Source organism: Puma concolor, chromosome E2 (genome assembly GCF_028749965.1).
Source record: "Puma concolor isolate L17-30 chromosome E2, mPumCon1.1.hap2, whole genome shotgun sequence".
NCBI lineage: Eukaryota > Metazoa > Chordata > Mammalia > Carnivora > Felidae > Puma > Puma concolor.
In genome coordinates this window covers 4,876,715-4,904,150 of record NC_141681.1, presented here as the reverse complement: position 1 = coordinate 4,904,150, position 27,436 = coordinate 4,876,715, and the positions used below count along the sequence as shown (strand labels likewise).

At 56.9% G+C, this 27,436-nt stretch overlaps 1 protein-coding gene across 3 annotated transcripts; it reads left to right on the top strand.

Annotated features, from left to right (window-relative positions):
* The first annotated feature begins 6,139 nt into the window (after nucleotides 1-6,139).
* Nucleotides 6,140-18,579, top strand: KLHL36 (kelch like family member 36). Of its 3 annotated transcripts, none has more exons than XM_086688787.1 (5): nucleotides 6,140-6,313; nucleotides 8,574-8,652; nucleotides 13,032-14,105; nucleotides 15,688-15,845; nucleotides 17,824-18,579. In XM_086688787.1, exons 2-5 carry the CDS (start codon nucleotides 8,590-8,592, stop codon nucleotides 18,470-18,472), a joined length of 1,944 nt encoding a protein of 647 aa, XP_086544913.1. In that variant the 5' UTR covers nucleotides 6,140-6,313; nucleotides 8,574-8,589; the 3' UTR covers nucleotides 18,473-18,579. The 3 variants fall into 3 exon arrangements, with proteins under 3 accessions (XP_086544913.1, XP_086544912.1, XP_086544914.1); XM_086688788.1 differs by lacking the exon at nucleotides 6,140-6,313 and adding an exon at nucleotides 6,356-6,513; XM_086688786.1 differs by lacking the exon at nucleotides 8,574-8,652 and having other exon boundaries at nucleotides 6,216-6,313.
* Nucleotides 18,580-27,436: the final 8,857 nt, after the last annotated feature.

Genomic DNA, 27,436 nt, shown 5'->3' with positions numbered 1-27,436 from the left:
TTTTAACAGTTGATGAAAAGAGAAACGCGTGGTCCGCCTGGCGTGCCACGGGGGAGTCAGGCCGCGGGCGATGCGAGCTTAGCTAGGGGCCTCGGTGTAAGCGGCAGGACCCAAGACAGAGTCAGCGGCAGGTGAAACCGTGACGGGCGGGGAGCCTCTTGTACGTCTTACACGTGGCACCTGCTTCCCCGGTCACCTTGTCCCTACCTCTGGCCGGGGGCGGCCGTCTTTCCTTCCTTCCAGTCACGGCATCCTCCTGAGAAAGTGCCAGAAGCTGATGGAAACGCTAAGGTATAAACGACCGGGAGGCAGCGCGTCCACTGCCCGACAATTTCTCTCTTGACGGGAAGAAGGGGCTTCAGCTGGGAACCGCTCTTCGGCTGGCCGAGCGTCAGGCATCGTCAGCAAAAGCTCACACATGTTCAGCTGTCCATGGCAGGTGCCGCCGGGAGTGCCGGTCACAGGGTAAATCAGTGATTTCTTATTATTTTTTTAATGTTTATTTATTTTTGAGACAGAGAGAGACAGAACGTGAGCGGGGGAGGGGCAGAGAGAGAGGGAGACACAGGTTCCGAAGCAGGCTCCAGGCTCCGAGCTGTCAGCACAGAGCCCAACGCGGAGCTGGAACCCACGAACCGCAAGAGCGTGACTTGAGCAGAAGTCAGAGGCTCAGACAGACGCCCAGTGTGGCTCTGCCCATTGGCTGGCCTGATCCTCTAGAGGGCATCTGGTGCTTCCTGTCCTCGGGTCTAAACAGTTACAAACTTACAAGAGTGAGCCTGCCAAGAACTGCGCTTGGGGCCGTGATCCAGGTCGGCCCCTGGGCCTGCCCCTCGGTGCCCGGCTGCAATTTTTCTAGATTACTCAGCTTTTGGGAGGGAAGCTGGGCCACGGACAAACACTTGGTGAGAAGAACAGACTGTTTAGAGAACAGGCCCACCTCCTTCTCCCTCCCTCCTCCTCCAGGAGACAGGGGAGCCTGCAAACTCCCCACAGGGGGGGCGGGGCCAGCTCCAAGTGCAAGTTCTCAGGGCCCGCCCCTGCCAAGCCCGCTGCTCTCTGGATGTCTGGCTGGCCTTTCACACTCACGCTTGCGGGGACACCTTTCTCTGCCTCCCCTTCCTGCCGGCTGCAACCTCCTGGGCACAGGGAGGTCAGGGCCAACTCAGTAGCCTGAAAGAAAAGCAGCTTGCAGCCCTTTCAGAGAAGCTTCTAGCGCGCTGGTTAACTTTGGGCGCTGGCGCACGGTGGCGTGGGTTCCTCATCCTGGTTTCTGCGCTCACCCATCTGTGTGGTACGGGATGCGACCTCCACTCCTAGAGCCTCTGTTTCCTCATCTGTAAAGTGGGGTGACAGTAGCATGGGCCCCGAAGGCTACCGTGAGGGCCTGTGTATTACCTGCCATTAACTAGGCCTCACTTGCCTACACCTTCCTCCTCCCCGCCCCGTGCCTTTTTCTTTCCTTTTTTTTTTTTCCTATTTTTATTTTTTGCCATTCTGTGTATCCAGATGACGTGTTCTTTACGAGGGAGAGTCAGCTGTGCGTGTTCCTGAAGTATCGAGCATAGAAATAACAGCCTCGCGTGTCCCTCTCTGGTGACAGTTCCACCTGCCCCATCTAGGGCCGGCAGCCTCACAGAGCTCGACACTCAGGCTTGGGATTTAACGCTCTGAGATTGTTGTCTTGGAATTCTTAATAATTCCATTTGCTGGATTTGTATGAGTGGGTTGGTGGGCGTGGCTCACAGGTTTACGTCACTGTCGCTCCGTGGGGGCTTGGGCACAGACGGGTGCAGGGAGGCTTAGGGCCAAGCCTCTGGGCGCTGCCCACCAAATTCCACGGCCTGGGGTGCCGTGAGGGTCTGCATGTGTCCCACAAGTATCTCCATGCTCAAGGCACCCAGCACAAGACGGCACCACGACAGATCGAGAGAGATTGCCGAAGAAAGGAAATCACGTTCTTCTTGCTTTAGGGGCCCCACATTTTCATTTTGCCCCGGACCCTGCAAATTACGTAGCTGGCCGTGGTTCCGTCTGGTGCCCGAATCTCAGAAGTGTCAGGGCACTGAGCCACGGCCAGGGGTTCTCACCAGAACAGCCTTTGGGGGGTTATTTAGAGCCTCACAAATATGCACTCCTCTGGGCCAGCGTTATTTATAACAGGGAAAGCGGCCCAACAACGGGGGAGAGGGGGTCAAGCATACAATCAAGATGCGGGGGGGGGGGGGAGGGGATCAGATGCCCCTGGAGAAGCATGTCGTAGAGGAGAACTTAGGGCGTGAGAAAAACTCATGATATTTGCAAAAGAGGAAAAAAGGCAGTCAGCAGAGGGCCTGTACCACGTGACTTCATTTGCATAGATGTGTGGGCAACATATACTGGGCTGACTTACACTTAAGTACTGACAGCTGCTCTCCTTAGGTGGGCGATTTTTTTCCCCCTTTTGTGGGTGCGTGTTTTCAACTTCCACACACGGGGCGCACATCACTTTTGCCATTGCACAGAGGAGCGACGGTGCAGGGGGCAAGCTTAGTTCAGACCTGCAGACTGTGGGGCTTGACTGCCTGGGTTCAAAGCTCGGTCCTGCTCTGGCCAAGCTCTGTGACCTTGGGCAAGTGATTGAACTTCTCTGGGCCTCAGTCTCCCCGTCTGTGAGCCGGGCGAGTAATACCACCTCCCTCAAAGAGGCACGGAGATGAAAAGAGTTCAGAGGTGCAAGGGGCTTAGACCAATGGCTAGCTCATAGCAAGCTGCGTATAGCATTGATGTTATTCTTGTAAAGAAATTATATAAGAGAAAAACCCAAAGACGCAACAATATTAGCAATCGTTATTTCTGGATGGTGCAGAAGCGAGTGGTTTACTTTTCCTTTGGGACTTCTCTGCATTTCCCTTGAAGCATGCGCTCCTTTCAGAATTGGAAAGAAAATAGTAATTAAAGGGGAAATAAAAGTGAAAGTGTTGGGGAAAACAGGATGAAGTCAGGTTCCACAGGAAAACAGCATGAAGTCTGCATGCTTTTCCGATCAAGGTCACCAGTGGATTCTTGAGCTTGTCCCAGGCCCTTATTCTAGGCCTCCTCATCCGGTTGTGGTCCGAGTTCTCCTTCATAAAGGATCCAACATCTGGTGGACAGATGCCAGTGCTGAATTAGAGGCTCTCGCGATCAAGTAGCTATAGCTAAATCTTTCCAATAGATATATATCCATATACACATAGACTCATACATATATCATTTACTATACTATATCCATCCATCCATCTAGTATATATATAATATGTATATATACAGAGAAGGAATCGTTAACTACAACTATAAAAAAGAATACTCCCACCCACAGCGCCGAAAAAGAACCCTAACAGGAGAATGACCATGATATGGTAATTGCTCACTCACTTGCTTGCCTCCCTGCCTAAAATTCCTGAAAATGTCTTCTATCCCAGGCACGTACCACAGTGCCTGGAGCATTGTAGAAACTCCCGGGGCGCCTGGGTGGCTCAGTCGGTTGGGCATCTGACTTCAGCTCAGGTCACGATCTCGCGGTCCGTGAGTTCGAGCCCCGCGTCGGGCTCTGGGCTGATGGCTCAGAGCCTGGAGCCTGCTTCCGATTCTGTGTCTCCCTCTCTCTCGGCCCCTCCCCCGTTCATGCTCTGTCTCTCTGTCTCGAAAATAAATAAACGTTAAAAAAAAAAAAAAAAAGAAACACCCTCCAAGTCTGTTGAATGAACTAATGAATGAAGGCGGGCGTGAGTTCAAGGAATAGCAGACATTCACATGGCAAGATACAGAGGTAGAACAAGATGTGGGATTAGCTTTTTTGGGGGGTTAGACATAGATCGAGGGAGGGTCAAAGATGAGCAAGGAAGGCTTCCGAGTAAAGATGATGCCTGACTGAAGGCCTGAAGGTGGTTCCAACGTTAGTTTTACCGTAAGTCCCTTTATTTTATGTTAGTTTTTTTAACGTTAATTTTGAGAGAGAGAGAGTGCGAGAGCAGGGGAGGGGCAGAGAGAGAGAGGGAGACGCAGAATCGGAAGCAGGCTCCAGGCTCCGAGCTGTCAGCACAGAGCCCGACGCGGGGCTCGAACTCACAAACCCTCAGATCATGACCTGAGCCGAAGTCAGCGGCTCAACCGACTGAGCCACCCAGGCGCCCCCTACCCTAAGTCCCTTTAAATTAAAAAGATACTTTCTATACTTTTGTTTCTCCACCAATTAAAGATCTTTAATACAAATCCCAATCGTCCCAAGTCATCTTTCAAAAAGGCCCATGAGTGGGGCGCCTGGGTGGCGCAGTCGGTTAGGCGTCCGACTTCAGCCAGGTCACCATCTCGCGGTCCGTGAGTTCGAGCCCCGCGTCGGGCTCTGGGCTGATGGCTCGGAGCCTGGAGCCTGTTTCCGATTCTGTGTCTCCCTCTCTCTCTGCCCCTCCCCCGTTCATGCTCTGTCTCTCTCTCTGTCCCAAAAATAAATAAACATTTAAAAAAAAATTAAAAAAAAACAAAAAAACAAAAAACCAAAAAGGCCCGTGAGTGTTGTGTCTAGCACGGAAAGGGCAAAGACCAGCCTCGAGGATTTCCCCGGCCATGCTGACTCCCCATCCCTATTTTCTATTCTTTTCTGGCCCATCTTCAGGGCTGCAACCAGCCCCTGCTTTACGGGGCCCGAAAGACGCGCTGAATCCTTCCCAGAGAAGGCAGGGAGTCGAAAAACAAGGAGAGAGAGGCTTTTGTTTGATTTTCTTTTTGTAGCAGCTTTACTGAGAGGTAATTCGCATACCATAAATTTGCCTTTTTATTTATTTTTTTATTTTTTTTAATTTTTTTTTTCAACGTTTATTTATTTTTGGGACAGAGAGAGACAGAGCATGAACGGGGCAGGGGCAGAGAGAGAGGGAGACACAGAATCGGAAACAGGCTCCAGGCTCTGAGCCATCAGCCCAGAGCCTGACGCGGGGCTCGAACTCACGGACCGCGAGATCGTGACCTGGCTGAAGTCGGACGCTTAACCGACTGCGCCACCCAGGCGCCCCTAAATTTGCCTTTTTAAATGGTACAATTCAATGGCTTTTGGTATATTCAGAGTTGTGCAATCATCACTATTACCCAATTCCAGAACATTTTTATCACCCCCAAGGAGAAATCCCTTGTACGGCCGCCCCCGTTTCCTCCCAGCTCCCCCAGACCCAGGCAACCACCAACCTACTTTGTCTCCATGGGTTCCCCTGTTCCGGACGCTTCGTGTAACTAAAATCATACCTTCTGGTGTCTGACTTCCTTCACTCAGCGTAATGGTGTCCAGGTTCAACCAAGCTGTAGCAGGAGGTAAACTGGACAACTGACAGACGGGTGGGGGATAGTTAAATTCACTCATCCCACAGTGTTAACCAGATTACGGAGCGCCTACTGCGTGCCAGTCCTGAGGGCCCGGCGAGGAATAAAACCGACCGTAAACTCTGTCCCGGAGGGTTTCTAGTGGGGGAGAGAGACCCTAAACCCAATGAGTAAGAAAGGGATTTGGCACATTCAAATTCACGCCAAGAGCCAGGTGAAGCGCAAAGCTGCAAGCGGCGACAGAGGGGGAAGGTGACCATACCTAGAGGGGCCAACGGACGCCTCACTTTAGGGTGAGCGCAGCGGGCTGAGGACCCCTTGCAGCGCTCAGGTGGGTCCCTAGGGGCCGCGCCAGGGACTCTGGCGGATCCTAGCGGGCGCTTCGCAGGGCCAACCTGGGGGCTGCGCGCGCGGGGGCGAGTCCGGTGGCGGGGGTGAGTCCGGTGGCGGGGGTGGGGCTGCGGCCGAGTGTGGGCGCTCCGGCCCCGCCCCCTCCCGCGGCCGCGCTCACCGCTCCCCCTCCTCCGGCCGCGCGCACCGCCCCCAACTCCCCCGGCCGCGCGCACCACGGCCTCCCTCCCCCGGCCGCGCGCACCGCCCCCTCTTCCCCCGGCCGCGCGCACCACCGCCTCCCTCCCCGGCCGCGCGCGCCTCCCTTCACCGCCCCCCTCCTGCCGCGCGCGCCTCCCCCCGCGCCCCCCCCCCCCGCCCGCCTCGCGCGCCTCCCTCCCTCCCCCGGCCGCGCGCGCCCTCCTCCCTCCCCGGCGCAGGCCCCGCCTCGGCGCCGCCTGAGCCCACCTCCTCGTGGCCGCCGCCATTGGCCGCGCGCGCCGCCTCCGCCCTCGGCCTCGCACTTCCTGGCGGAGCCATGGCTGCGCAGCCGGCCGGTCCCGGGGCTCCGGCGACCCGGCCCCGCCGCCGCGCCCGTCCGGTCCCGCCGCCGCCGGGGGTCCCCGCGCCGCTCCCGTAGCGCGCCCTCCAGGTGGGCCTCCGCGCGCGCCGTCGGGGGATCCGGGGAGTGGGGAGGGCCCCCGCCCCGCGAGCGGCGACCCCCGGCCGCGCCGCCCCTCCCCCTCCCGGCGTCCCGCGGTGCTGGGGGGGGGGGAGGCGCGGCGGGAAGGGGAACACGGAGGGGCAGCGGCCGCCGCCGCAGGTGAGACAGGTGCGGCCTGCGCGGCCCAGGTGAGTGTCCCAGCGTCCCGCCGCGGGCGCCGGCCCGGCCGCGTCCCAACTCCGCCTGCTCGCCGCCCGCTCGAGCTGGCCCGGCGGCCGTTGGGCCGCCAGTTCCGCCGGCGGGGGTGTGGGTGCGACCCAGCGACCGCGGCGGCCCCGAGACCCTGTCCTCGAGACCCGGGGCTGGTGAGTAGCGGCGGGTGTCCGAGGCCATGTCCCGATCGCCGAGGTCCGGCAGGTTCAGGGTAGAAACCCGGAGGCAGCTCGGAGAGCAGGCTCCCTGGGGACCCTCCGTCCGGACGTGGCCTCTGGTCCCATGTTTACTAAGAGATCTTGTAACGCGGAACTGGGGATCGCCGCTGCCCGTGCGGATGGCCTTGACCCCTTAAAGCACGCGAGGCGGCTGACACCCAGCGCTCCTGTACACATTGGCCCCAAACCGCTTGCCCCGAGACAAAAGGGAGCCTCCACCAAGGGGAACTCTCTTAAGAAATCTTGGCCTAGAAAAGAACGCTTTGAGCGCTGAGAGCAAACCTGAGCTCTGGCTGGTTGCGGGGGGGGTGGGGGGGTGCGGGGGAGGGTTGTGGAGAGAGAGGGACCTGCTGCTTTCTGGGGTGTGACCTTGGACGGCCCCCTCCACCACCTGAGCGTCAGAGTCTCAGAGGGTGAAGGGAAAACATCCAGCAGGCCCGGCCGAATATTGATTTCCTTCCTTTTTCCCTCATGACCCCCCCCCCAGCAGCCCAGGGGCAGTCAAAAGGGACAGGGGGGTGGGTACAGCTGGCCTTTGTCACAAAGTTGCTAGTTTGTCGGGAAATCTAGCTGTCCTTTCCTTCCCCAGGGAGCTGGACAGGATGGATTGTGCCCGAAGTGTGTCCCCCATTATCTTGACACTGTGCTTACGTTTTGTGACATTTTTCTTTATTAGCCTAGGCTGTTGGTTCAGTAGGTAGCAACTTAGCAAGGGGAAGAAATTCCTCGTGACGCCCAGGGTGTGACTTGCTTAAGTCCTCTCTCTCGGTGCCCCCATGCCCTCCAGATCCCCTAAAGCCTATCTCTGTGCTATGGTTAGTGAGTTACTTGGCTGGAAGAAACTTTAAGGTGTCTGATTCACCCGCCCATCCCGGAGACGTGATTACGACGTCTGGAGGTGAACGTGAGCGTTTGGTTTTATACTGGGTGGTCCAGGCAGGGCCTAGGCCTCAGTAGAGGTTTCCTGCCTGTGGGCAATTTTTTTTTTTTTTTTCTGTTTTGAATGGCCAGGCAGGGTAGCTTGGGGTTGAGAGCAAGGAGGCCCCCCTGGGTGGGAGGCCCAACTCCGCAGCTCCTTCCTGGCTGTGTGATGCTGGGCAGTAGCCTTGGACTCACGGGGTTTTTCTGGGGATTAAATCCGTGAAGACACAGGAAGGCACTTAAAGGAAAAGTACCTGTGTCGAGACCGTGAACGTGTTTTATACGTGGCAGTCATCACTGGGTCACAGCCCTGCCTTCGTCATGATCTTTCAAAAGTTAAGCTGTTCTCACAGACTGGGCCACGTTCAGCAGAGCTTCGCGGTGAAGGGCCCATGTCTGGCCACTTTTGGGGGCCGGACAGACCCGGGTTTGATTCCCAGCCGTTTGCGAGCGTGGTGACTGGAGCTCAACGTCCTCAGCTGTAAAATGGGATGTGACATTAGCCTGGCCAAGTAGTTGCGGGGCTTACACGAGACAGCACAGGTAAATCCCTTAGCCGGCGTCTGCCGTCATTATATCTTGATCTAGCCGAAGGCCTAGTTGAGATCAAGCATCAGAAGGCAGGTATTTGTAGGAGGTGGGCTGTAAAAGACAGGATACTGTCAGATTTTAGTTAATAAAGGAACGACGTTAAGTGCACTGTGGGATTCTAATCACCTGAGTTTTTCAACTCAGCGTAAAAGAGTTCTCATTTCTGTACTGTCTTCTCTCCGTCTTTCCTCTGTGTGACTGGTTTCACCCTCGTCGTCCTCGATACCTGCCAGCAGCCTGCGATTACTGAGTGACCTGGGGTTTTTTTTTTACCGCACACTCAAAAATCCCTGTTCTTGTCCTAGGGCTGGGATCTCTTCTATGATGGAGGGAAGCCGGCAGACGCGAGTGTCACGGCCGTACAAGATCAGCGAATCTTCAAAGGTCTGTGAATGGCCGCTCGCCACCCTGTGCAAGTTGCCTACGAAGTGTGGTATTTTTCTGATGAGATCAGTCCTAAAGGCCAGACGGATTTTCTGTTCCTGGTGGTGGTGTTAGCCTCCTTAACAATGAGTACACAGGTAGCTCGGCCACTGGGTAGAAAACATCCGAAACTCAGAGCAGGAGCGTGAGGGTCGTTAGAGATACACCTTGACTCGCTTGTTCTTTGCCGCAACTCAAAGACGTGGATGGGACAGAAGGAAAAAGCCATGGGATGTGTGTCCCCACTTGGGGGCCCCAAAACTCCCAAGGACACGTCCATTGACAAGCCAGCACCTGACCTAGCAGTCGGGGTCACGTGTTGCGTACCTGGATATTAAGGGCCCGGAGTCTTTCCCCCAGTCTGCCTTTCTGGGACCCTAGGAGCGAGTGAGGGTGGGTTCCCTATGGCCGGCCTACCAACCCGTGTCATGCTGGCCATATCAGGATCACCCTGGCAGGGGGGGAACGTATCCAATTCGGAATGCGTATGCCAGGCCCCACCCCAGACCTACTAAATTACAATCTGAGAGCAGGACCTGGGAATCTATACCTTCAGCAGACTCGAGGCTACTATAAATAAGGATTGGGGGACAAGTTTTCAGGCCAGTGTCCGTTCACACCTGTTTCTCTATAAATATCAGTAACACCTCTTTATTTCTTTAAAAAAAAAAATATTATTTTTTTTTTTAATTTTTTTATCACCACTTTTCTTTAAAAGTGGCCCTTTTGCAGATTTAAATGTTCTGGTTACCTCAGATCGTGCATTTTCACTGGGGCCAATATTGCCCCCAAAATTGGTTCTTGGGAGAGGGGAGGGTTTAAAAAGAGTTCTCTTTTTTGCGATCAGAGAGCACAGCTATACGTACAGTTCACGTACAAATACACAGGATACGTGTGGCGTTAGAATCTCATGGGCGCCGTTAGGAAAAAATATGTCAAAAGAAGACTGAAAAAAGACGGAGGTAACCACTTTAGATATAGGGACCTGTGAGCAGCGTGTAGATTTGAGGGCAAAACAGAGGTTCTGCAGATGTGCATAGAAGGAAAACGGGGTAGAATTTTCAGGAGAGGTGGGTTCTCCGGAGAAACGGGCTCTTATTTCCATCTGAGTTACCGAGAAGGCTCTTGCCAAGCCCGGCTTTATCTGCCGCGAAAACCCAGAAAGGTCTCGCGGCTGTCTCAAAGAGGCTTTGTTTCAGAGCCTGGCTGCAGAGACAGTACGGCTTTCTGAGCGTGGTGATAGTGCTGGAAATCTTTGTCCCCGAAAAGCGCGTTCCGGGTTCGTTTCTGTCGGAATCTATCCCGTGGTTACATGGTATCCGTGTTTCTGACTTACTGTACTTAAAGAGGACCCGGAGGGTAAGTGTAGCCTGGATTTTCTAGACGTCAAACACACCCAAGTAGGCAGCCCCCAGATTACAGCAGAGATTACCGGACCCTCCAGTCCCAGTCGCCAGCTTCTGCGACTGGAGTGTTGTCTGCCCTTGAACTCAGTGCGAGTCAGGCTCCTTTCGCCGGTTACTACACCTCTGAGGTCTGGCCCTGTTGCTGCCTTTAAGCGGTAGGCTGTTCACCTTCTGGGCGCGATGGCGTCTTCCATTGTGTGACGGCCGCTGCTGGTTCATCTGCTCTGAAATGTGTTGATCCGTTCTGATGATGAATCCCGTTTGCATGTAAAACACTCCGGACGTGCTGCATTCTGGCTAGGGTTGGCTGCTGAGGGCCTGTGTTTCTTCTCTCACGTCGCCTTGCCGCTGGTGGAGGCACTCAAATAGGGAATAAATGAACGAGTAACAGTTAGCACCATCGAAGAGTGTGGGGGTCGAAGCTTCTAGGTTTTAGGAAACGCTGCGACTCTGTTGCTGCGGTCCCTTTGAAACCGGGAGGTCGTGTTTGGTGTTTTTCGGTTTTGGGTTTTTTTTTTTTCTTTTGAAAGTCTTCATCTCTGCCGCTGCAGTAAAATATCCAGAAACGGGTTGTCACTGAGACCCAGGTGAAGAATGAGCGTGCCTACTTAGCATGGAGACCCAGTTTTAGAAACAGTGGCTGCCCTTTTCCCTGCCCTGGCTCACTGGAGCAGATGGTCCTCTCCGCAGCTGTCATCTGGGGCTGTCCCCATCCCCCACCCCCTCCAGGGGGCTGGTTTTTCTTTTTACGCCGCAGCTGGGGGTCCTGTGTGCACCCGTTGAAGTGTGCTGGCCCCGCATCCCCACCAGCTTACAGACAACCGGGGGCCTGGGGCGGGGGCACACAGCCCACCTGACACCCCTCGCTTCCGGGGGCTTTGAGCCCTCGCGGTCACGAGAGGGCCTGCCGGTGTGGTGCTTTGACGCTTCCTTCCTCGAGTCCGCGCCTGAGAGGGGCCCCGAGCCGGGGCGTGTTGCAGCCCAGACCAGGCCAGCCGGGCTCTCTCTGCCGGTAACCAGAGTAGGCGGAGAGATCCACGTATGGAACCTCCGAGAAACTGTCCTGTGATGTGAGAACAACACAGCCTGGCTCTCCGCACTTGGAAGGGAAGGCAGCTTCGGGCAGTACCTGTTAGGCGTCTGCGTCACAAGTCCGAGAACGTTGCCCGCACCTGTAACCTAGAGGGAGCGGTGGGTGTTGGGAGTGGCCGGATGAGGAGGGACCGCGGGGAAACAGTTATTACCCCCGTCACGGGTGTGTTGGGAGGAAGGGAAGAAGGCGATGACACACGGCAGGACACAGGTTGCAAAGTGGCCTGCGGGGACCTGGCGATCCCCCCTACAGCTGCTCACACCTGCTGAGCCCTCAGCCCACCTCCCCTCACCCGCACCACTTCCCCTTTGAGGCTCGGTGCCCGGCCAGCCCTGTCTGCCGACACCCTCCAATAGACCAGCTACGTCACCGATGTGCCTGCACGGCCTGTGCCTCCCTGTACTGAATTTCGTGGTGTTTCTGACGTAAACAAACCGGGCGGTGTGTGGATCCCGAGCCCCCGGAGCCTGATTGGTCTTCCAAGGATGGAGACGCTGCTGCCTGGGTCTGAAGTGGCCTCGTGCCCTCCAAAGCACGTGGCAGGCAGACAGCACTCCGCAAACGTCTCCCGACCCGGGTTGCTTGAATTGACCCATTTTCGTTGTTCACGTGAACTGATTTGTTGATTCCGGTGCCGTGTGGTGATTAAAAGTTCGGGCTCCGGAATCAGACCTAGCCGCAAATCCCAGCCCTGCCTCTCAGCCACTGTGGGACTTTGGGCAAGTTTCCTAGTCTCTGAACCTCAGTTTCTCCTTATCTGGGAAATGGGCATGATTACAGACCTTCCCTTGGAGGAGGGTCATTGTGACCCGCGAATGAGAGAGCACATACCCAGCGCACAGTGCGAGGTTCGTAGGAGCCCTGCCCTGGGGAAGAGGCCACGCTCCTGCACTTTTCCTGATTTCTCGCTTTTCTGAAAGTAGGACCCCCCCCAGAGCACTTTAGTCGGGATGCATCGCGGAGTCTCTGGGACCCGCCCCATCCCTGGACCCATCAGTAGAAGTGGGAGCCCCTCGCATGGCTGGGCGCTAAGCATTTTCGAAAACACGGAGCGAGCAGTCTTCCTTGGTGGGAGGCCTCGGTGGGAGCTCTGGGTCTCCTGGAACGGGGCCCCGTCCTCTTAACGTCCCATCCCGAGTGGTAAAGGCCCTCGTCCGCACTTGCGAGACCAGGAAAAGGGGGCTCAGAGGCTTCTCAGGGCTTTCTCAAGATCACTCAGCTAGTAAGTAGCAGACCTGGGATTCAAACCCAGCTTCTGTCCGCGTTTACAGGCTATACCTGAGCAACTGGGCTGCCCCTACGGGACGGCCATTTTTAAACCTATGTGCTCCGGACCCACAGTAAGAAAGAAATGGGGCAGGGAGAGAAAAAAAATAAAACTTTGAGGAACTGTATTTAGAAAGAAAAAAAACCAGGAAAGACGAACGAGGAAGAGAGATTACGTTTTTAGGGATTGTATTTATGCAGAAAGACGCTAGGTAGGAAGGAAAGGAGAAAGGTAAGTTTTTAGAAGGGCCACATTGTTTGGTAAGTGATCTCTGCCCCCACCGTAGGGCTCAAAGCCACACCCCGAGGTCAAGAGTGTGCTGCTCCGGCGACTGAGCCAGCCGGGCGCCCCTTTAGGAGCTGGCGTTTGAAAAGAAAGAAGGACCGCTGCAGGGTGTGCACCGAATCGCCCTCGTTTCCCAGGGTCCTGCCCGCCCGCGCTCTCGTTTCGTTAAGTGCTGGTGGTGAGGCCCGGGGTTGACCCCGGGACCCTGCAGGGGGGCCGGGGGGCGGGGCCGGGGGGCGGGGCTGCCGGCCGAGCCCTGACGCACGCGCGCGCGCGCTCTCGGCCGCAGGTGTACCACTGGGCCGACCACTCGACCACGGTGCTGCAGCGGCTGAACGAACAGCGCCTCCGCGGCCTCTTCTGCGACATCGTCCTGGTGGCGGACGAGCAGCGCGTGCCGGCCCACCGCAACCTGCTGGCCGTGTGCAGCGACTACTTCAACTCCATGTTCACCATCGGCATGCGCGAGGCCTTCCAGAAGGAGGTGGAGCTCGTGGGCGCCTCCTACATCGGGCTCAAGGCCGTGGTGGACTTCCTGTACGGCGGGGAGCTGGCGCTGGACGGCGGCAACATCGACTACATCCTGGAGACGGCGCACCTGCTGCAGATCTGGACGGTGGTGGACTTCTGCTGCGAGTACCTGGAGCAGGAGGTGAGCGAGGACAACTACCTGTACCTGCAGGAGCTGGCCTCCATCTACAGCCTCAAGCGGCTCGACGCCTTCATCGACGGCTTCATCCTGAGCCACTTCGGCACGCTGTCCTTCACGCCCGACTTCCTGCAGAACGTCTCCATGCAGAAGCTGTGCGTCTACCTGAGCAGCAGCCAGGTGCAGCGGGAGTGCGAGCACGACCTGCTGCAGGCCGCCCTGCAGTGGCTGACGCAGCAGCCGGAGCGCGAGGCCCACGCCTACCAGGTGCTGGAGAACATCCACTTCCCGCTCATCCCCAAGAACGACCTGCTGCACCGCGTCAAGCCGGCCGTGTGCTCGCTGCTGCCCCGCGAGGCCAACTGCGAGGGCTTCATCGAGGAGGCGGTGCGCTACCACAACAGCCTGGCGGCCCAGCCGGTCATGCAGACCAAGCGCACGGCGCTCCGCACCAACGAGGAGCGCCTCCTGTTCGTGGGCGGCGAGGTCTCCGAGCGGTGTCTGGAGCTCAGCGATGACACCTGCTACCTGGACGCCAAGAGCGAGCAGTGGGTCAAGGAGACGCCCCTGCCGGCCCGGCGGAGCCACCACTGCGTCGCCGTGCTGGGGGGGTTCATCTTCATTGCCGGCGGCAGCTTCTCCCGGGACAACGGAGGGGATGCGGCGTCCAATCTTCTTTATAGGTATGACCCCCGCTGTAAACAGTGGATCAAGGTGAGATTAAAGCCAGATTATTTCTTTACTCTTGAGGACTTTTGCTCTCTTAACCTAGCCTTGGCTGCCCCCTTGCTCTCGGGCCTCGGCCCCCCGTCCGGCCTCTGTTCTGACCGAGGCGGCGTGAGGACACAGGGGCGCGGCCCGGCCCCCGAGCCCGCGCCCTGCCCGGGGCGGGGGAGGGGCGAGGGAGGGGCGAGCGGCCGCCACGCAGGCGGCGCAGGCGCAGTCGTCCCGCGGCGCGGGGCCCTCCAGTAGAACTTTCCGCGGGCGACACAGACGTTCTGCGCCTGTGCTGTCCGATACCCCGGCCACCAGCCACGTGTGGTGACTGAGCGCTCAGAATGCGGCCAGTGGGACCCAAGGACTGAATTTGGGGTTGTATTTCACTTGAACTAACTGACGTCTCTCCGAGCGTAAATGGCCGCACGAGGCTGGTGGCTGCCATGCTGGATGGTGCCGGCCTACAGGTTGGACCCAGGGTTCGGACGGTGTTCCCCCAGAGTCGCCCCAGAGCTCCCCCTTCGGGAAGGGTTTGGAGCTCGTTTAAGGAGGCCACGGAGGGTCCCGCCTGGTGGCAGCCGTGGCCCAGCAGGTGTGGCGAATTGTGGCCAAGGCTGGGTCTCGGTGTCAGGCCCGAGTTCTCACCCCAGCTGCGCTGAGTCGCTGCTGGGGATTTCAGACTGCTTCCTCGCCCTCCAGATTTCCAGCTTCCGCCTCCGGAAACGGGGTCGGTAGGGGGGCCGTGGACATCCCGAGGTCAGGGGCTGGGGCCGGTGGGGGTTGGCAAGCCCCTGGCACAGAGAAGGCAGTCCTCTCCTCCCACAAACACCTCCCCAGACCACGACCCTCAGAAACCGGTCTGCCTTTCTGCCCGTGCCTCTGCGCTTTTACTTGGTGACTTTATCTGAGCGCGAAACTCGGAATGGGCTCCCGTGACCTTTCTGTTTTATTCTCGAAAGTCTGCAAACCACCCTCCAGCGTGTAGGTCCTGCTCCTCGAAAGAGGCCCCCTGTTTGGAGCCCGTCCCCGACACCTCCGTAGCAGGGGCGGCCTGCAGGCGCGGTCTCCTTTGGGACTGTGTTCGTTTCTGCGTTCTGCTTGAATTATTTAAAAAAAAGAAAAAAAAAGTTGAGTCTTCTGCTTTTTAATTTCCTGCTGATTGCCCTTTCTGTCTGTCAACACGATAGCAATCAGCATTAATTCTCAAAGTGTCTGGTGCGGGAGGAGCAAGAGGAGAGATGGGTTTTTGTTCCAGAAAACCACTAAACCGGTCACTCTGAACCGTATGTTCTGCAGAATCCGAGTCCACAAGGTCAGCCACTGCCCTGGCCGGTTGGGGGACTGTGTTCTCTGTCCCCTTCCCGGGGGACAAGGTCTCAAGGGTTCTGGGAGCTCTTGAGAAGTCCTGTCCGAAGAGCCCCTCTTTCGTCAAGGGTGACTCCCTTCCCCAGACGCGCTTGGCCGCTGCCTGACCTTCCTGGGCTGTGCGTCCCACAGCACGCATTTGGGAGCCGAGTGCTCGATGCTGACGTTGTCCCGAGCGTGGGGAAGGGAAGGTACAGGTGTCCCGCCTCCGCAGGTGGCCTCCATGAACCAGCGCCGTGTGGACTTCTACCTGGCCTCCATCGAAGACATGCTGGTGGCCGTCGGTGGCCGGAACGAGAACGGAGCTCTTTCTTCAGTGGAGACTTACAGCCCGAAGACCGACTCCTGGTCCTACGTGGCCGGCTTGCCGAGGTGACTGGGGGCTGGGGGCGGGGGGCGGGCAGAGTCCTCAGGCGGGCTCTACTCTGGGGCTCCGGTTGTCCACCTCGTCTTCTAGATGTCTTGGCCTCTAATTTCAGGAAAAATCTCCTGGCTTGTAGATAACTCTGGGTAGACTGTGGGGGCAGAGGGCGTGGTGGTAACAGGTCAGGGGACAGACCATCCAAGTGCAATGTCACCTCTGCCGCCAAGACAGATGTCCCTCAATTTCCAAGTCTGTTCACTCCTGGAGCTTCAGGGAGAGAGTGTTAGGTTCAGATAGCGAGGGCTTTCCCGAGAAACATCCCTGAGCGTGGACCTGGGTTGGTCCTCGAGGTGACAGAATAGGGCTGTTGGGAGCGAGATGTTCCCAAGGAGCCTCCCCCCCCCCCCCCCCCCCGCTCCACGGCATCCAGGGCTCGGAGCTCCTCCTCCTCGGTTGCCCCGTGTGCCAGTGTGCACTCAGGGAGCCCCTGTCACCCTGACGGGTTTAGCAGAAGGTGCCTGCCACTTAACATCAGCAGTTCCCCGTGGCTGAGCGTGCAGGCACGCGTTCCGAACCAGTCTTGCTGTGGAACGCGTCCGGCGGTCTTGGGTGCGTCCCCAGGAGCTAGACGGGTGAGCGGTGTGAGCATTTGGTGGCAAATCCCATCGTCCTCCAGTCCCCAGTTACTACCACCTTCGTGTGGAGGTTCTAAGAAGCCGGTGGAGCAGTGCCTTTGGCAGTTGGGAGGACCGTGTGTCACCTCTGGGCCAAGTGCTTGATATGACGAGTCCCTTGACACCCAGGGACCTGGTGGGGTGGGGGTAGGCGCCCATATAATCTGTCATCCTAACCAGGATGACAGTGAACGTTAACTGTAAATACCGATCCCGTCACAGGCAGACCGAGACCTGTGATCTCCTTAGGTTTAGGTACCTTTTTTTTTTTTTTTTAAATCATCCCATTTTACAGATGGAGGAGTGAAGCTCAACGATAGTGATAAGAGCCTCTGCGGCCATCGCTGTGGGCCAGCTGGAGTGATTCACGTACCTAAACGCTAAAACAAACCTGATTTTTTTCTTTCTAAATGGGCCTTAGGGGTCCGAGGTTGGAGTAAACATAGTCCGTGATGCCGTAATCGTTAGTGCGTGTGCTGAGCTGTCAGCACAGAGCCCGACGCGGGGCTCGAACCCACCAACTGAGATCACATTCCGAGCCGAGGTTGGACGCTTAACTGACGGGTCCACCAAGGCGCCCCCACACGGCACTTTTTAGAGCAGTTTTAGGTGTACGGAAAATCGAGCAGAAGGTACAGATCGTTCCCATAGACTCTGCTGGGCTCATTCCCTCTGCGCTACATTTGTTACAACTGACGCACCCAAGTGGCTACAAGACGCTCACCGAGGTCCGCGCTTAGCGAAGGCTCGCTGTGTCGCCTGTGCTGTAGGTTTGGACAAATGTCAGGGGCGCGCCTCCAGCCACGCGTGGCACACAGTGTTTTCACTGTCCTGTGAGCCTCCTGTGCTCCACACATTCATCCCACCCGAGCTCCGGGCCCCGACGGCCCAAGGGTTTTTTTCACTGCCCCTGTAGTCTTTTCTGGAATGTCGCAGAGTTGAGGCTGTGCTTTGTTTCGTTCCCGTTTGCTGTATAATTTGAAGGGAACCTACGAGTGCCTCAGTCACACGGTCCCATTGTGTTTACCTCTTATGCGAGGGATCTGACACGGGGAAATGGGCTGCGGGCACAGGCCGGGCGGTCCGGCTGCCGAGCCACGTGCGCACTTGCCCGCCCGGCTCTGCCGCTTTGTGTCCGCTGACAGCTGCCATCTGCAAAGCGTGCGGGGGCCGCCCGCTCCCTCCGTGGTCCCCTTGGGGCCCCGCGGCCCCCTCCCTCCCTCCCCCCCCCCCCGGCGAAGAGGGAAAGCGCGGGGTCCCGGCGCGGCACTGAGCCCCCTCTGTGTCTCCGTCCGTCCGTCCGTCTCCGCAGGTTCACCTACGGCCACGCGGGCGCCATCTACAAGGACTTCGTGTACATCTCGGGGGGGCACGACTACCAGATCGGCCCCTACCGCAAGAACCTGCTGTGCTACGACCACCGGACGGACGTGTGGGAGGAGCGGCGGCCCATGACCACGGCGCGTGGCTGGCACAGCATGTGCAGCCTGGGCGACAGCATCTACTCCATCGGCGGCAGCGACGACAGCATCGAGTCCATGGAGCGCTTCGACGTGCTGGGCGTGGAGGCCTACAGCCCGCAGTGCAACCAGTGGACCCGCGTGGCGCCCCTGCTGCACGCCAACAGCGAGTCGGGCGTGGCCGTGTGGCAGGGCCGCATCTACGTCCTGGGCGGCTACAGCTGGGAGAGCACGGCCTTCTCCAAGACCGTGCAGGTCTACGACCGCGACAAGGACGCGTGGAGCAGGGGCACCGACCTGCCCAAGGCCATCGCCGGCGTGTCCGCCTGCGTGTGCGCCCTGAAGCCGCGGCTGGAGGACAAGAAGAAGGGCAAGGGCAAGGGCAAGAGGCACCCGGACCGGGGCCAGCGACCCCACCCCCCGCCCCCCCCGCTGGGCCTCGAGGGGCCCCGGGCCCCGCCGCCCCCCGCCGGAGGCCGCAGACCAGCCCCGACCCCGTAGCGTCCGCACCCATCACGTACCTCCTAGCAGCCTTTTTTACTTTGATGATGCTTGGTGTTTCTATGATATCACAGTAACCGATTAAATATTCTATATCATTTTACGTATCCTCTGGCTCGAGTCATTGAACCTGGGCCCAGGCAGGAGACACAACCCTCCTCTCTGTGCAGGGCCCCTTCCTCCCTCGCGACGAATCCCCGAGGGTGCCCCCCCCCCCCCCCAGTCCGCACCTCCCTCCACTTGGCTGAGCTTGTGCAAAATTCAGGTTCCGGGGCCCCACTTGAGAAGTATCCGTTGTAAACGTACCAGGAGTGAGGGCGGAGGGGGTGCCTGGAAACTGTATTTCAACCAGTTCCCGGAATGACTGAGCACTGGCCACGTCTGGCAAATCGCGGGCAAGGCCAAGCGCATTCGTGTCGTGAGTGGGGACACAGAGACCCCGACAGGGTGAGTGGGTGACTGAGTGACGCTCGCTAGACAGGCAGGACCTGGGACTTCTCACCAGGGAGGTGTCCCCACCGGGATTTCCTGATCAGGTGACTCTTGTTTCTGAGTAATCCCATTTTCCTGATGGGTAGCTCTTCCCGAATTCTGAAAGGGTCTAGGTAATCCAAAAACTAAAAAAAAAAAAAAAAAAAAAAAAAAAAAAAAAAAAAAAAGGCATGAAGCTCTTTTATAAACATTTTTTCTGTAATTTGTGCTTTTTGCTTTATTTTTCCTGAACCCACTGTTAACTTACATTACTGATGTACTGAGCCCCCGAAATCTGTGTTCCTTTCTCAGGAAAGAAAGAGTGGGCATCTTAGAACTTGCCACTGTTTTCTGTGGCTCGGCACCAAGAAGCCCTCGGGAGCCCCTCCGGGAGCCGGCCGAGTACACGTTGCTCCCAAAGGAGGCTGTCAGGTACCCCCCTCTGCCCCCCCCCCCCCACCCCCCCAGCTCAGCAGGCCGCTGCTCAGCCGTTTTGTGCTGCTGGGCAAGTTTTAACAGGCCCTGGCTGATCCCTCGTGCAAGCGGCAGGTCAGAATCCGAGGGCCCGGCTGCTTCAGTCTGTATAAGCTAGCAACGCGTGTTCAACCCCTCCTCTTGAGATGTGTGACCGTCCTGTGCGGATTGCCTGCAGGTGTCACCAACGGTTTGTGCCCTCGAAGGCGAGCTGGGGACTCTTGCCCAAGCTGCTGTGGACACAAGGACGTTGGGAAGATAAGAGCGTGCTCGGTTTTTATCACGAGCCAAGGGAGGCGTTCGTGATGTATGCCTTGACAAAGATCAGATTGCAGAGACGAGAACACCTCAAGATTTATTGTTAACCTTGACATTAGAATATGACTCTCAGTTAACTTCCTTTAAAACGAAAAATTATCTCCTCTGTACTTCTTTTCCTTTCCCAGAAAGGATTACTGTGATTTTGAGCAGCTTGGGCGTTGAAAGCTTCAGTACCCGAATCGTGGCCCTCTGTTGTTAGTGGGGTGAGGGGTCTGCTGACTTAGCTAGTTCTGTGCACGTGGGAGTCCCTAGAGGCTTGTTGAGAGGTTCTGCAAGGCATGCAAACAATCAAACCAAAAACTCTATACTCTTCTTGGAGCTCCACAATACTTTGCTGTATTAAAGGCTCTGAGAAGTCCTGCATTAACTTAGCATTCCATCAACCCCGCGTTTCCGAACTTCACTGAGCCTGAAACCCTTTGTGTGTGTGTGTGTGTGTGTGTGTGTGTGTCTTCTATCTCGTACAGCCCTCCACAACATTTGTTTTGCAGAACTTCTGCCCAACTTTGGGATAGCCTACCCCCTTCCTATTCCAGGAAAGATTTCATTACATGAAGACCCTTTAGAAGGCATGGAACCCATGGTCTTTTCTCCCCAGCTCAGCCTAACTCGTGAACAGAGAGGTGGTTGGTGGTTCAACCAGACTCCAGGGGAATCAACGTAGATTCCACGTGTGCTTTGGGCAGCAGGATGGCTTTGACCTTGGGAAGAGGCGAACAGTCAGTTTTTAGCTTAAGCCAGCTCTCTTATTTTTGACCACCAGGTCATGTCCCGGGATAAGGGCACAGCGCTGGTCACTCTTCTGATTTTCTTGCGCCTTGTGGATTACGTCCAGTGTCCCGCACCTCACGCTTCGTGACGTCCCTCTTGCCGCTCTGAAGGCACTTTGTTATTTACGTGGCTTAGAATCTAACATCACTAGCGTTGGGAGGGTTCTCTTAAAGGTGAGGTTGAGAAGTTCCTTCTCGTAAACTAATGTCACCTAATTGGGGGTGGTCTCCCTGTGCCACGAAAGGTTTTGGAGCCTTTCTTAGGGGTCAGTGGAAAAGAGTCTCGGGACCGAGGAGCGGCGTCTGGGCACCAGCCCGCGCAGCAGTGGGACCCATGGCAGCTGTCCGAGGTGTTAAGACAGAAGTCGCGGGAGGAAACGCTGCCCCCCCCCCCACCCCGATGGGCAGAGCTTGGGGAGGTACTCCTGCAGGTGGCCGGTAGAACTGCAGAATCATGGGAGTGTGGTTTCCCACCGCAGCGACAGAGACTGGGTTCCGGTGGGCGGCCCCCCTGAGACACAGCGGCACCGCTTTCGGTCTCGGAGGGCACCCGGGTCATTTCTGGCGATGGTTCGAAATGAGCGTGGTGGGCTTCCGTGCAGGTTTAGGGTTGGTATTTTTTTGGCTTTTTGGGTTTTTTTTCTCACTTTGAAAGAACTACAGTTTTAGGTTCACAGTCGTACATCTTGAGTTTGCCCCTTCCCCGACGTCAGAACCCTGTTTGCCGAAGACCTAACTGTAACACCAGAATTGGAAGGAACGTGGAAAGCGCTGCGACTTACCGTGTTCTTCCTGCCGTCGGAACATACGGAGGTCGTCTCAGCAACTTGTTTTGTGCGTGCGGCTCTCAGGGTTTCTCACGTTAGATGCGAAGCGTTAACGTTTTCCCATTTTAGAAAGGCGCCCGGGTGGGGCTTTGTAGGTCTCCATCTGGGCAGAAAACCTCGGTGCGTGTGTATCTGTATCGTGAATGCCCCTCCCCTTGCTGCTTACTGATAAGGTGACCTCTTGGCGACTTAGTAGAAACCCCAGAAGCCAGCCCTAAGGGGTGTTCAGTTCGGGGTGCAAACCCAAATGCCAAAGGGAGTGGAATCTGTCCTCTGAGGTCCGGGGTCCCCACTCTGCTCAAGCGAGTTAACCTGCGGTTCAGAGTCCCTGGCCCCTGAGCCAGGGCGACCTTTCAGGGGCTTGCAGCACCGTGGGAAGTGAGGGACGCCCGCCCCCACCCCCTTGTAGAGTTGTCAACCTTCCACCATTACCCTGGTCCTCGTGGCGCGTGGCTTGGCCACCACCTGCCTGAGGAGCAGCTCACGGGCCTTCTGGGTCTCTGAGCTTTCGGCTAGAATCTCAGACTGCTGCCCGCCCCCTCCCCCCCCCCGGGAGGGGCCCCTTCATCCTTGGCCTCTCCACGGATTCTGAGTGTCTCCGGAGGGGAGGGGAGGGGAGGGGAGGGGGCGGTGTCCTGCCTCCAGCATAAACCCCTGGAGCGCAGGGCAGCTCCAAGGGTACTGGGAGGTCCGGCCCTGCACAGCCGCCCAGCCTGGCAGCTTTTCAAGTTGTTTGAAACACTTTGATACTTTTTGATACCCATGGCTGTGACCACCTTAGCTTCCCCCCCCCCACCCCCCGCTGAGCTAGAGGGCACTGATCGGCCAAGAAGACGTCCTCACTCCCTTAAGATACCGTTGTATTTCTTCTGAAGCTGCTCCTACCTCAGCGGCGTGCACAGAGGTGAAACCATCCCCGAGGACCGGTCCAGTCCGTCTGTCACCTGTCTCACACGGGTCACTGCTCGCCGGGGCCCTCATCCACTCCCGTCCATCCCTTCTTTTAAAGACACTTCAACGCGAAGTCTGTAACAGCGAACCGTTCTGCACTTGACAGAATTACTGCCCTCAGCTCGGAGGTCCGTTCCTCTCTTTTTTAACACGAATAGAATCCGTGGCTTCTGACGGTGCGTCGAGGTCTCAAGAAGTCTTGGTTGCCTTGGTTAAAAGAGGTGAATGAACGTACAGGTTCGGCGGTAGAGGGGGCCGAGGGGATAAACCTTCCGTGTCCATTTTCTTGGAGAAAAGGAACCCAGTGACCCGACGTCATCGTCACAGGTTCCCTTGGCATTGATTGGAAGGGGGACCCAAACCCTTTGGGGTCGACTGAAGTTTGTCATCACCACCAGCCCCCCCCTTGGAAAAGCAGTAAGATATTTGACCGTTAAATAATTCCCTGGTATATTCTGGCTACTGATGTTATCAAAATCTGTAACTGTATGTGTGTGTGTGTGAGTGTGTGTTTTGATTGGTTGCTTTTGTATTTGTGATTTTATGACACTCCGAGGTTTTCTGTGTCTTACCTCTTTTTAACTCATTTCCTGCGCGTTGATTTTCTTCCCCCCTCTGTTTTTGATTCCGTCCAGAATATTCACTTCCCAAAACGCATTAAAATGGTTTGCCTGCTAGGGTATGGATTATTTTATAATTATAGTCCCAGTCTTGTGTGGTTATTGTAATGATCTTCAGGCCTGTTTTCTCTGCCCGGGTGAAAAAGAACCCCTTGCATGTTGAGCCCAAATATAATTTGGAAATTAACCAGACTGCCCTTTAGGACGGTGGGGGGCTGGGACGTTTTGAGGCTGCTCTCATTGTGCTTCTAATTACTATATTTTCCCAGGAATTTCATTCAGATCCTTGATTGCACCGCGAAGTCCTGTGACCTGAAATGAAGCTATTTGCTTAAATTTGTGTCAGTGGGGGTAATTTGATTAGAGAAGAAAAACAGAAACCAGGGGAAAGAAGCATAGCTTATGGCAAGCAATTTATTATCTTTTTTTTTTTTTAATGTTTATTTATTTTTGAGAGACAGAGAGAGGGAGAGGGAGACCCAGAACATGAAGCAGGCTCCAGGCTCCGAGCGGTCAGCACAGAGCCCGACGCGGGGCTCGAACTCACAGACCGCGAGATCATGACCTGAGCGAACTCGGACGCTCAACCGACGGAGCCCCCCAGGCGCCCCGCAGTTTGTTGTCTTTATCAGAAAAAGAGCAGAACGTTCCTGTGAGAACCGAGTTTGCTGTATGTCCCACGGGCCCGAGAAGAAGACTGTCGCCCCTCTGCCCCGTCGGGGTTTCACGAGGCCACCAGCAGACAAGCCCAGTCACGCTTGGGAACACCTTTTCCCTGTACCTTTAGCAGTTTGGCATCGGGAGGACGGTGGAAGGTACCCGCGTGCCCATCACACCTGGAACCTGGCCTAGAATTTGCCCCTGAGCCAATGAGCTGCCCCAGGCAGGCCCCAGGCCAGCAGATGCCAAGCTCACCAGGACCCCTTCCTTCAGCCTGAGAAGAATCTTGGGTTAGAAATGACTCTCTTCCCATCTCCCGGATGAGGAACCCAAGGCTTGGGCCGCATCATCTTCCCGAAGGTGAATTACCTTACCCCCCCAGCTGCTCAGTGCTTGTCTTGCCCTGGGTTCTCTGGAACCCAGAACTTGACACGAGGCAGGTGATTTATCTGGGGAGGTGGTCCGCAAGAAGCGGGCGGGCGTGAGACCAGGGGGCGGGGAAGAAAGGCAGATGACAAGGAGTTTTATCTGCAGCGGAGTAAGAAACCACTCCCAGGTAGTGGCTTTAAATGATAACAAGCATGGGGCGCCTGGGGGGCTCCATCGGTTGAGCGTCCGGCTTCGGCTCAGGTCACGATCTCGCGGTCCGTGAGTTTGAGCCGCACATCGCGCTCTGTGCTGACAGCTCAGGGTCTGGAGCCTGCTTTGGATTCTGTGCCTCCCTCTCTCTCTGTCCCTCCCCTCCTCACGTTCTGTCTCTCAAAAACAAATAAACATTAAAAAAATTTATAAATGGTAATAAGCATTTACTTTGGGGACAAACTCAAGAGTCGACTGGGCTCCACTAGGCAGCCCTCTCCCCCCCACCCCCAGGAGTCTCACTCAGGGTCAGGGTCAGGGTCAGGTATCCATTCCCCGAGGCTCACGGTGAGATGGGGCTCCTCCAGCACCCCGCTCTCTCGATCTCTCCTCCTCCTCTTGCCTCCCTACCCCTCCAGGCCCCTTGCTCTCTCTGGTTTCTCCACATGGTGGCCGCATCCAGATTTCTCACATGGCCGCCAAAGGCTCCCAGACCCCACGTCCCAAGTTAGCAGCTGCACAGCTTCTAACACAGACCCGGCTCTTTTCAGCTACGGGTTCAAGCCCCGCGTCCGTCTCTGCGCTGACAGCTCAGAGCTTGGAACCTGCTTCCGATTCTGTGTCTCCCTCTGTCTCGGCCCCTCCCCCGCTCATGCTCTGTCTCTGTCTCTCTCTCCCTCTCTCTCTCTCAAAAATAAACATTAAAAAAAATTGGTTTAAATGACCACCGCCACTCAAAGCCTCCATGTGAGGTATCGTGTCTCCCAAAGGTCCCCCTAGCATGCAGGTATGTGACCTGAGGGGATAACCAGGGAGGCTCTGAGATGCGTCCTGACTCACGGGTGGCAGGAGGCACGACACAGGTAAGTCTGTAAGGGGCTGGGCGGAAGGCAGAGTGGGGGACGCACGCCTATCACTTCAGAGCCCCGCACAGGCCTGGTCCTCACCACATGTCAGCAGAGGCCGTGCCATCGTCTCAAGGACTTGCCCTCAATCCTGGAGGTCACCTTCTCCGTGGACCCAGACAACTCTGTGCTCACGAGGGTGACACGCGTTCACCAGGCTTCTGCACTGTGCCAGCCAGGCACCGCTGGGGGGTGGAGGGGGGTGGCTGGGGACACGGTGCTGATCACACCCCCGAGGTGCCAGCCCTAGTGGGGAGTCACAGACCAATAAATGCAGATCACAGCTAGCGACACATGAACGGACGTACAGGAACCCATCGAACTGCACCCTTCAGAGGGGTCGATTTTTACGTGCGTGGATTATGTCCCCATGTCTCCTGCATGGCGGGCGAGGAAGAGCGAAAGCTCTGAGTGAGGTGGGACGAGGTGAGGGTCGGGAGCTGGGGCTCGGACTCAGGAGGGAAGCGACTTGATCCCCTGTCTTCAGAGCAAAGCCTTGGCCGCAGTGGAATGGAGGGACATGGGGGGGTGGGGAAGGTGGGAGGAGGGAGACGGCCGTCTGCAGGTGGACAGGGCTGGCTGCTGGCAGGGGAGGCGTCCCTGACAGACCCCCCCCCCCCCAGGGAGGCGCCACAGCTGCCCCGGTACCTAAGGCCCTGAAACAAACCACACGTATTCCTGGCGTTTCACAATAACCACTTGTATCTTACAGCTCCGAGGGGGGGGGGGGGGGCACCTGGGAGGTTGTACTGTTCCCCGCAGCTCCCTGGGGGGGGGGGGTCCTCTTGGTGGCCCCGCCTCACTCCACAGCCGCTCCAGAGGGGAGGCTGGCCTCAGCTGGGCCAGCCCAGCCTTTCCAGCAAGGTGGTCTCTGAGTGGAGACGCCCGAACTGTTGGGCTCAGCCCAACCCCGTTCTGAGACAGGAAGTGGAAGCCGCCGGGGTCCCTTTTCCAAAAATCAACAGACGGTAAGATGTACCCTGTGTGCACAGTTCCATGAATTTTAACAGATAAGCAATCATTTTCTGCAGAAACTAAAGCCCAACCACGGACGAACGGACAAACTAAACGGACTCTAACTGGTCGACGAAATATTACATGGCCTTGAACGGGAGTGAAGCTGTGATCCAGGCTGTGTCATGGGTAAACCTGGTGAACACCGTGGTGAGTCACAGAGGCGGGACCCAGGGGGCTTGTGCTGCAGGATCCCACTTAACATGCCAACAGCCAGGACGCGCAAATTTACGGAGCCAGCAAGTGGATGAAGCATTGCTTAGGGCTGGGGTGGGGGTGACGGGGAGAGGGGGGCAATGTTTCTTCTTGGTGGCGATAAAAATGCCCGCAAACCGATCGTGGTTACGGTTGCACATCCCCGTGACCGCAAAAAGTCGTCGAATACACTTCAACGGGGTGAATTGCATGTTGTGTGAGTTACATCTCAATAGAGTTGGTTAAGGCGTCAGAGCAATAATCCAGCCCACTCTCCGAGTTCCGAGTTTGGTCCCCCAGATAGCCACAGGTTGAGAGCCAGGAGACAAAGCTCCCTCCCTGGGTTTTAAAACTGGAGACGGGGCAGCTGGGTGGCTCAGTCAGTTAAGTGACTTCAGCTCAGGTCACGATCTCACGGTGTCGTGAGTTCAAGCCACGCATCGGGCTCTGCGCGGACAGTGTGGAGCCTGCTTGGGATTCTCTCTCTCCCACTCTCTCTGCCCCTCCCCCACTCACACTGTCTGTCTCTCTCGAGCGTGTGCTCTGAAAGTAATTACATAAACGATGAGAATAGAGGCAGCATTCATTCTAGGCCTGTGGGGCAGCACCTCTGTGTGTGGGGGGGGCCCAGGGCACTGGTCCTCAGACCATAGTCCCCTGGACCAGCGACGTCACCATTACAGGGAACTCGCCGGGCACGCAGATTCTCAGGCCCCACCCTAGGCCTGCCGGATCAGGCCTAGCCACGTGTATTGTCACAAGCCCTCCCGGCGAGTGTAGCCCGTGCTCCGTCGGGGACCACCGCCCTCTGGAGGTGTCTGTATCCTATCTCCAGCCACAGACCTTTCTGGGCCGCGAGTCTCCGACAAATCGGGTGACCGTGGCCCCAACCCGAACCGCGGGGCTCCTCTCTGGCGAAGCACAGCCCAGTCCAGGGGGGGCTGCAGCTTGGGGTCTCAGAGCAAACTCGCACGGGGCCACACACCTGCCTGTGCCCCAGAGAAAGTGAACGTCGCCTGTGGACTTCCTGCCGATGGGGCCTGGAAGCTCCGGAAGCTCCGGCGTGGCCCAACCCTCTGAGCGATGTCCAGCCTCCTGGGCCCAAGGGAATCATTTGAGCAGGCATGCCACGTTAGTGACTCCTCTTTCCCGGGGGCGACGGTACCACCGCCTCTGT

What these genes read in the sequence shown, in the direction of transcription:
- KLHL36 (XM_086688787.1), top strand. Translation starts at nt 8,590, where the DNA reads ATGATGGAGGGAAGCCGGCAGACGCGAGTGTCACGGCCGTACAAGATC. An exon ending in GCTGTAAACAGTGGATCAAG is followed by an intron (nt 14,106 to 15,687) that starts GTGAGATTAAAG and finishes CCGCCTCCGCAG; the next exon opens with GTGGCCTCCATGAACCAGCG. An exon ending in TACGTGGCCGGCTTGCCGAG is followed by an intron (nt 15,846 to 17,823) that starts GTGACTGGGGGC and finishes CCGTCTCCGCAG; the next exon opens with GTTCACCTACGGCCACGCGG.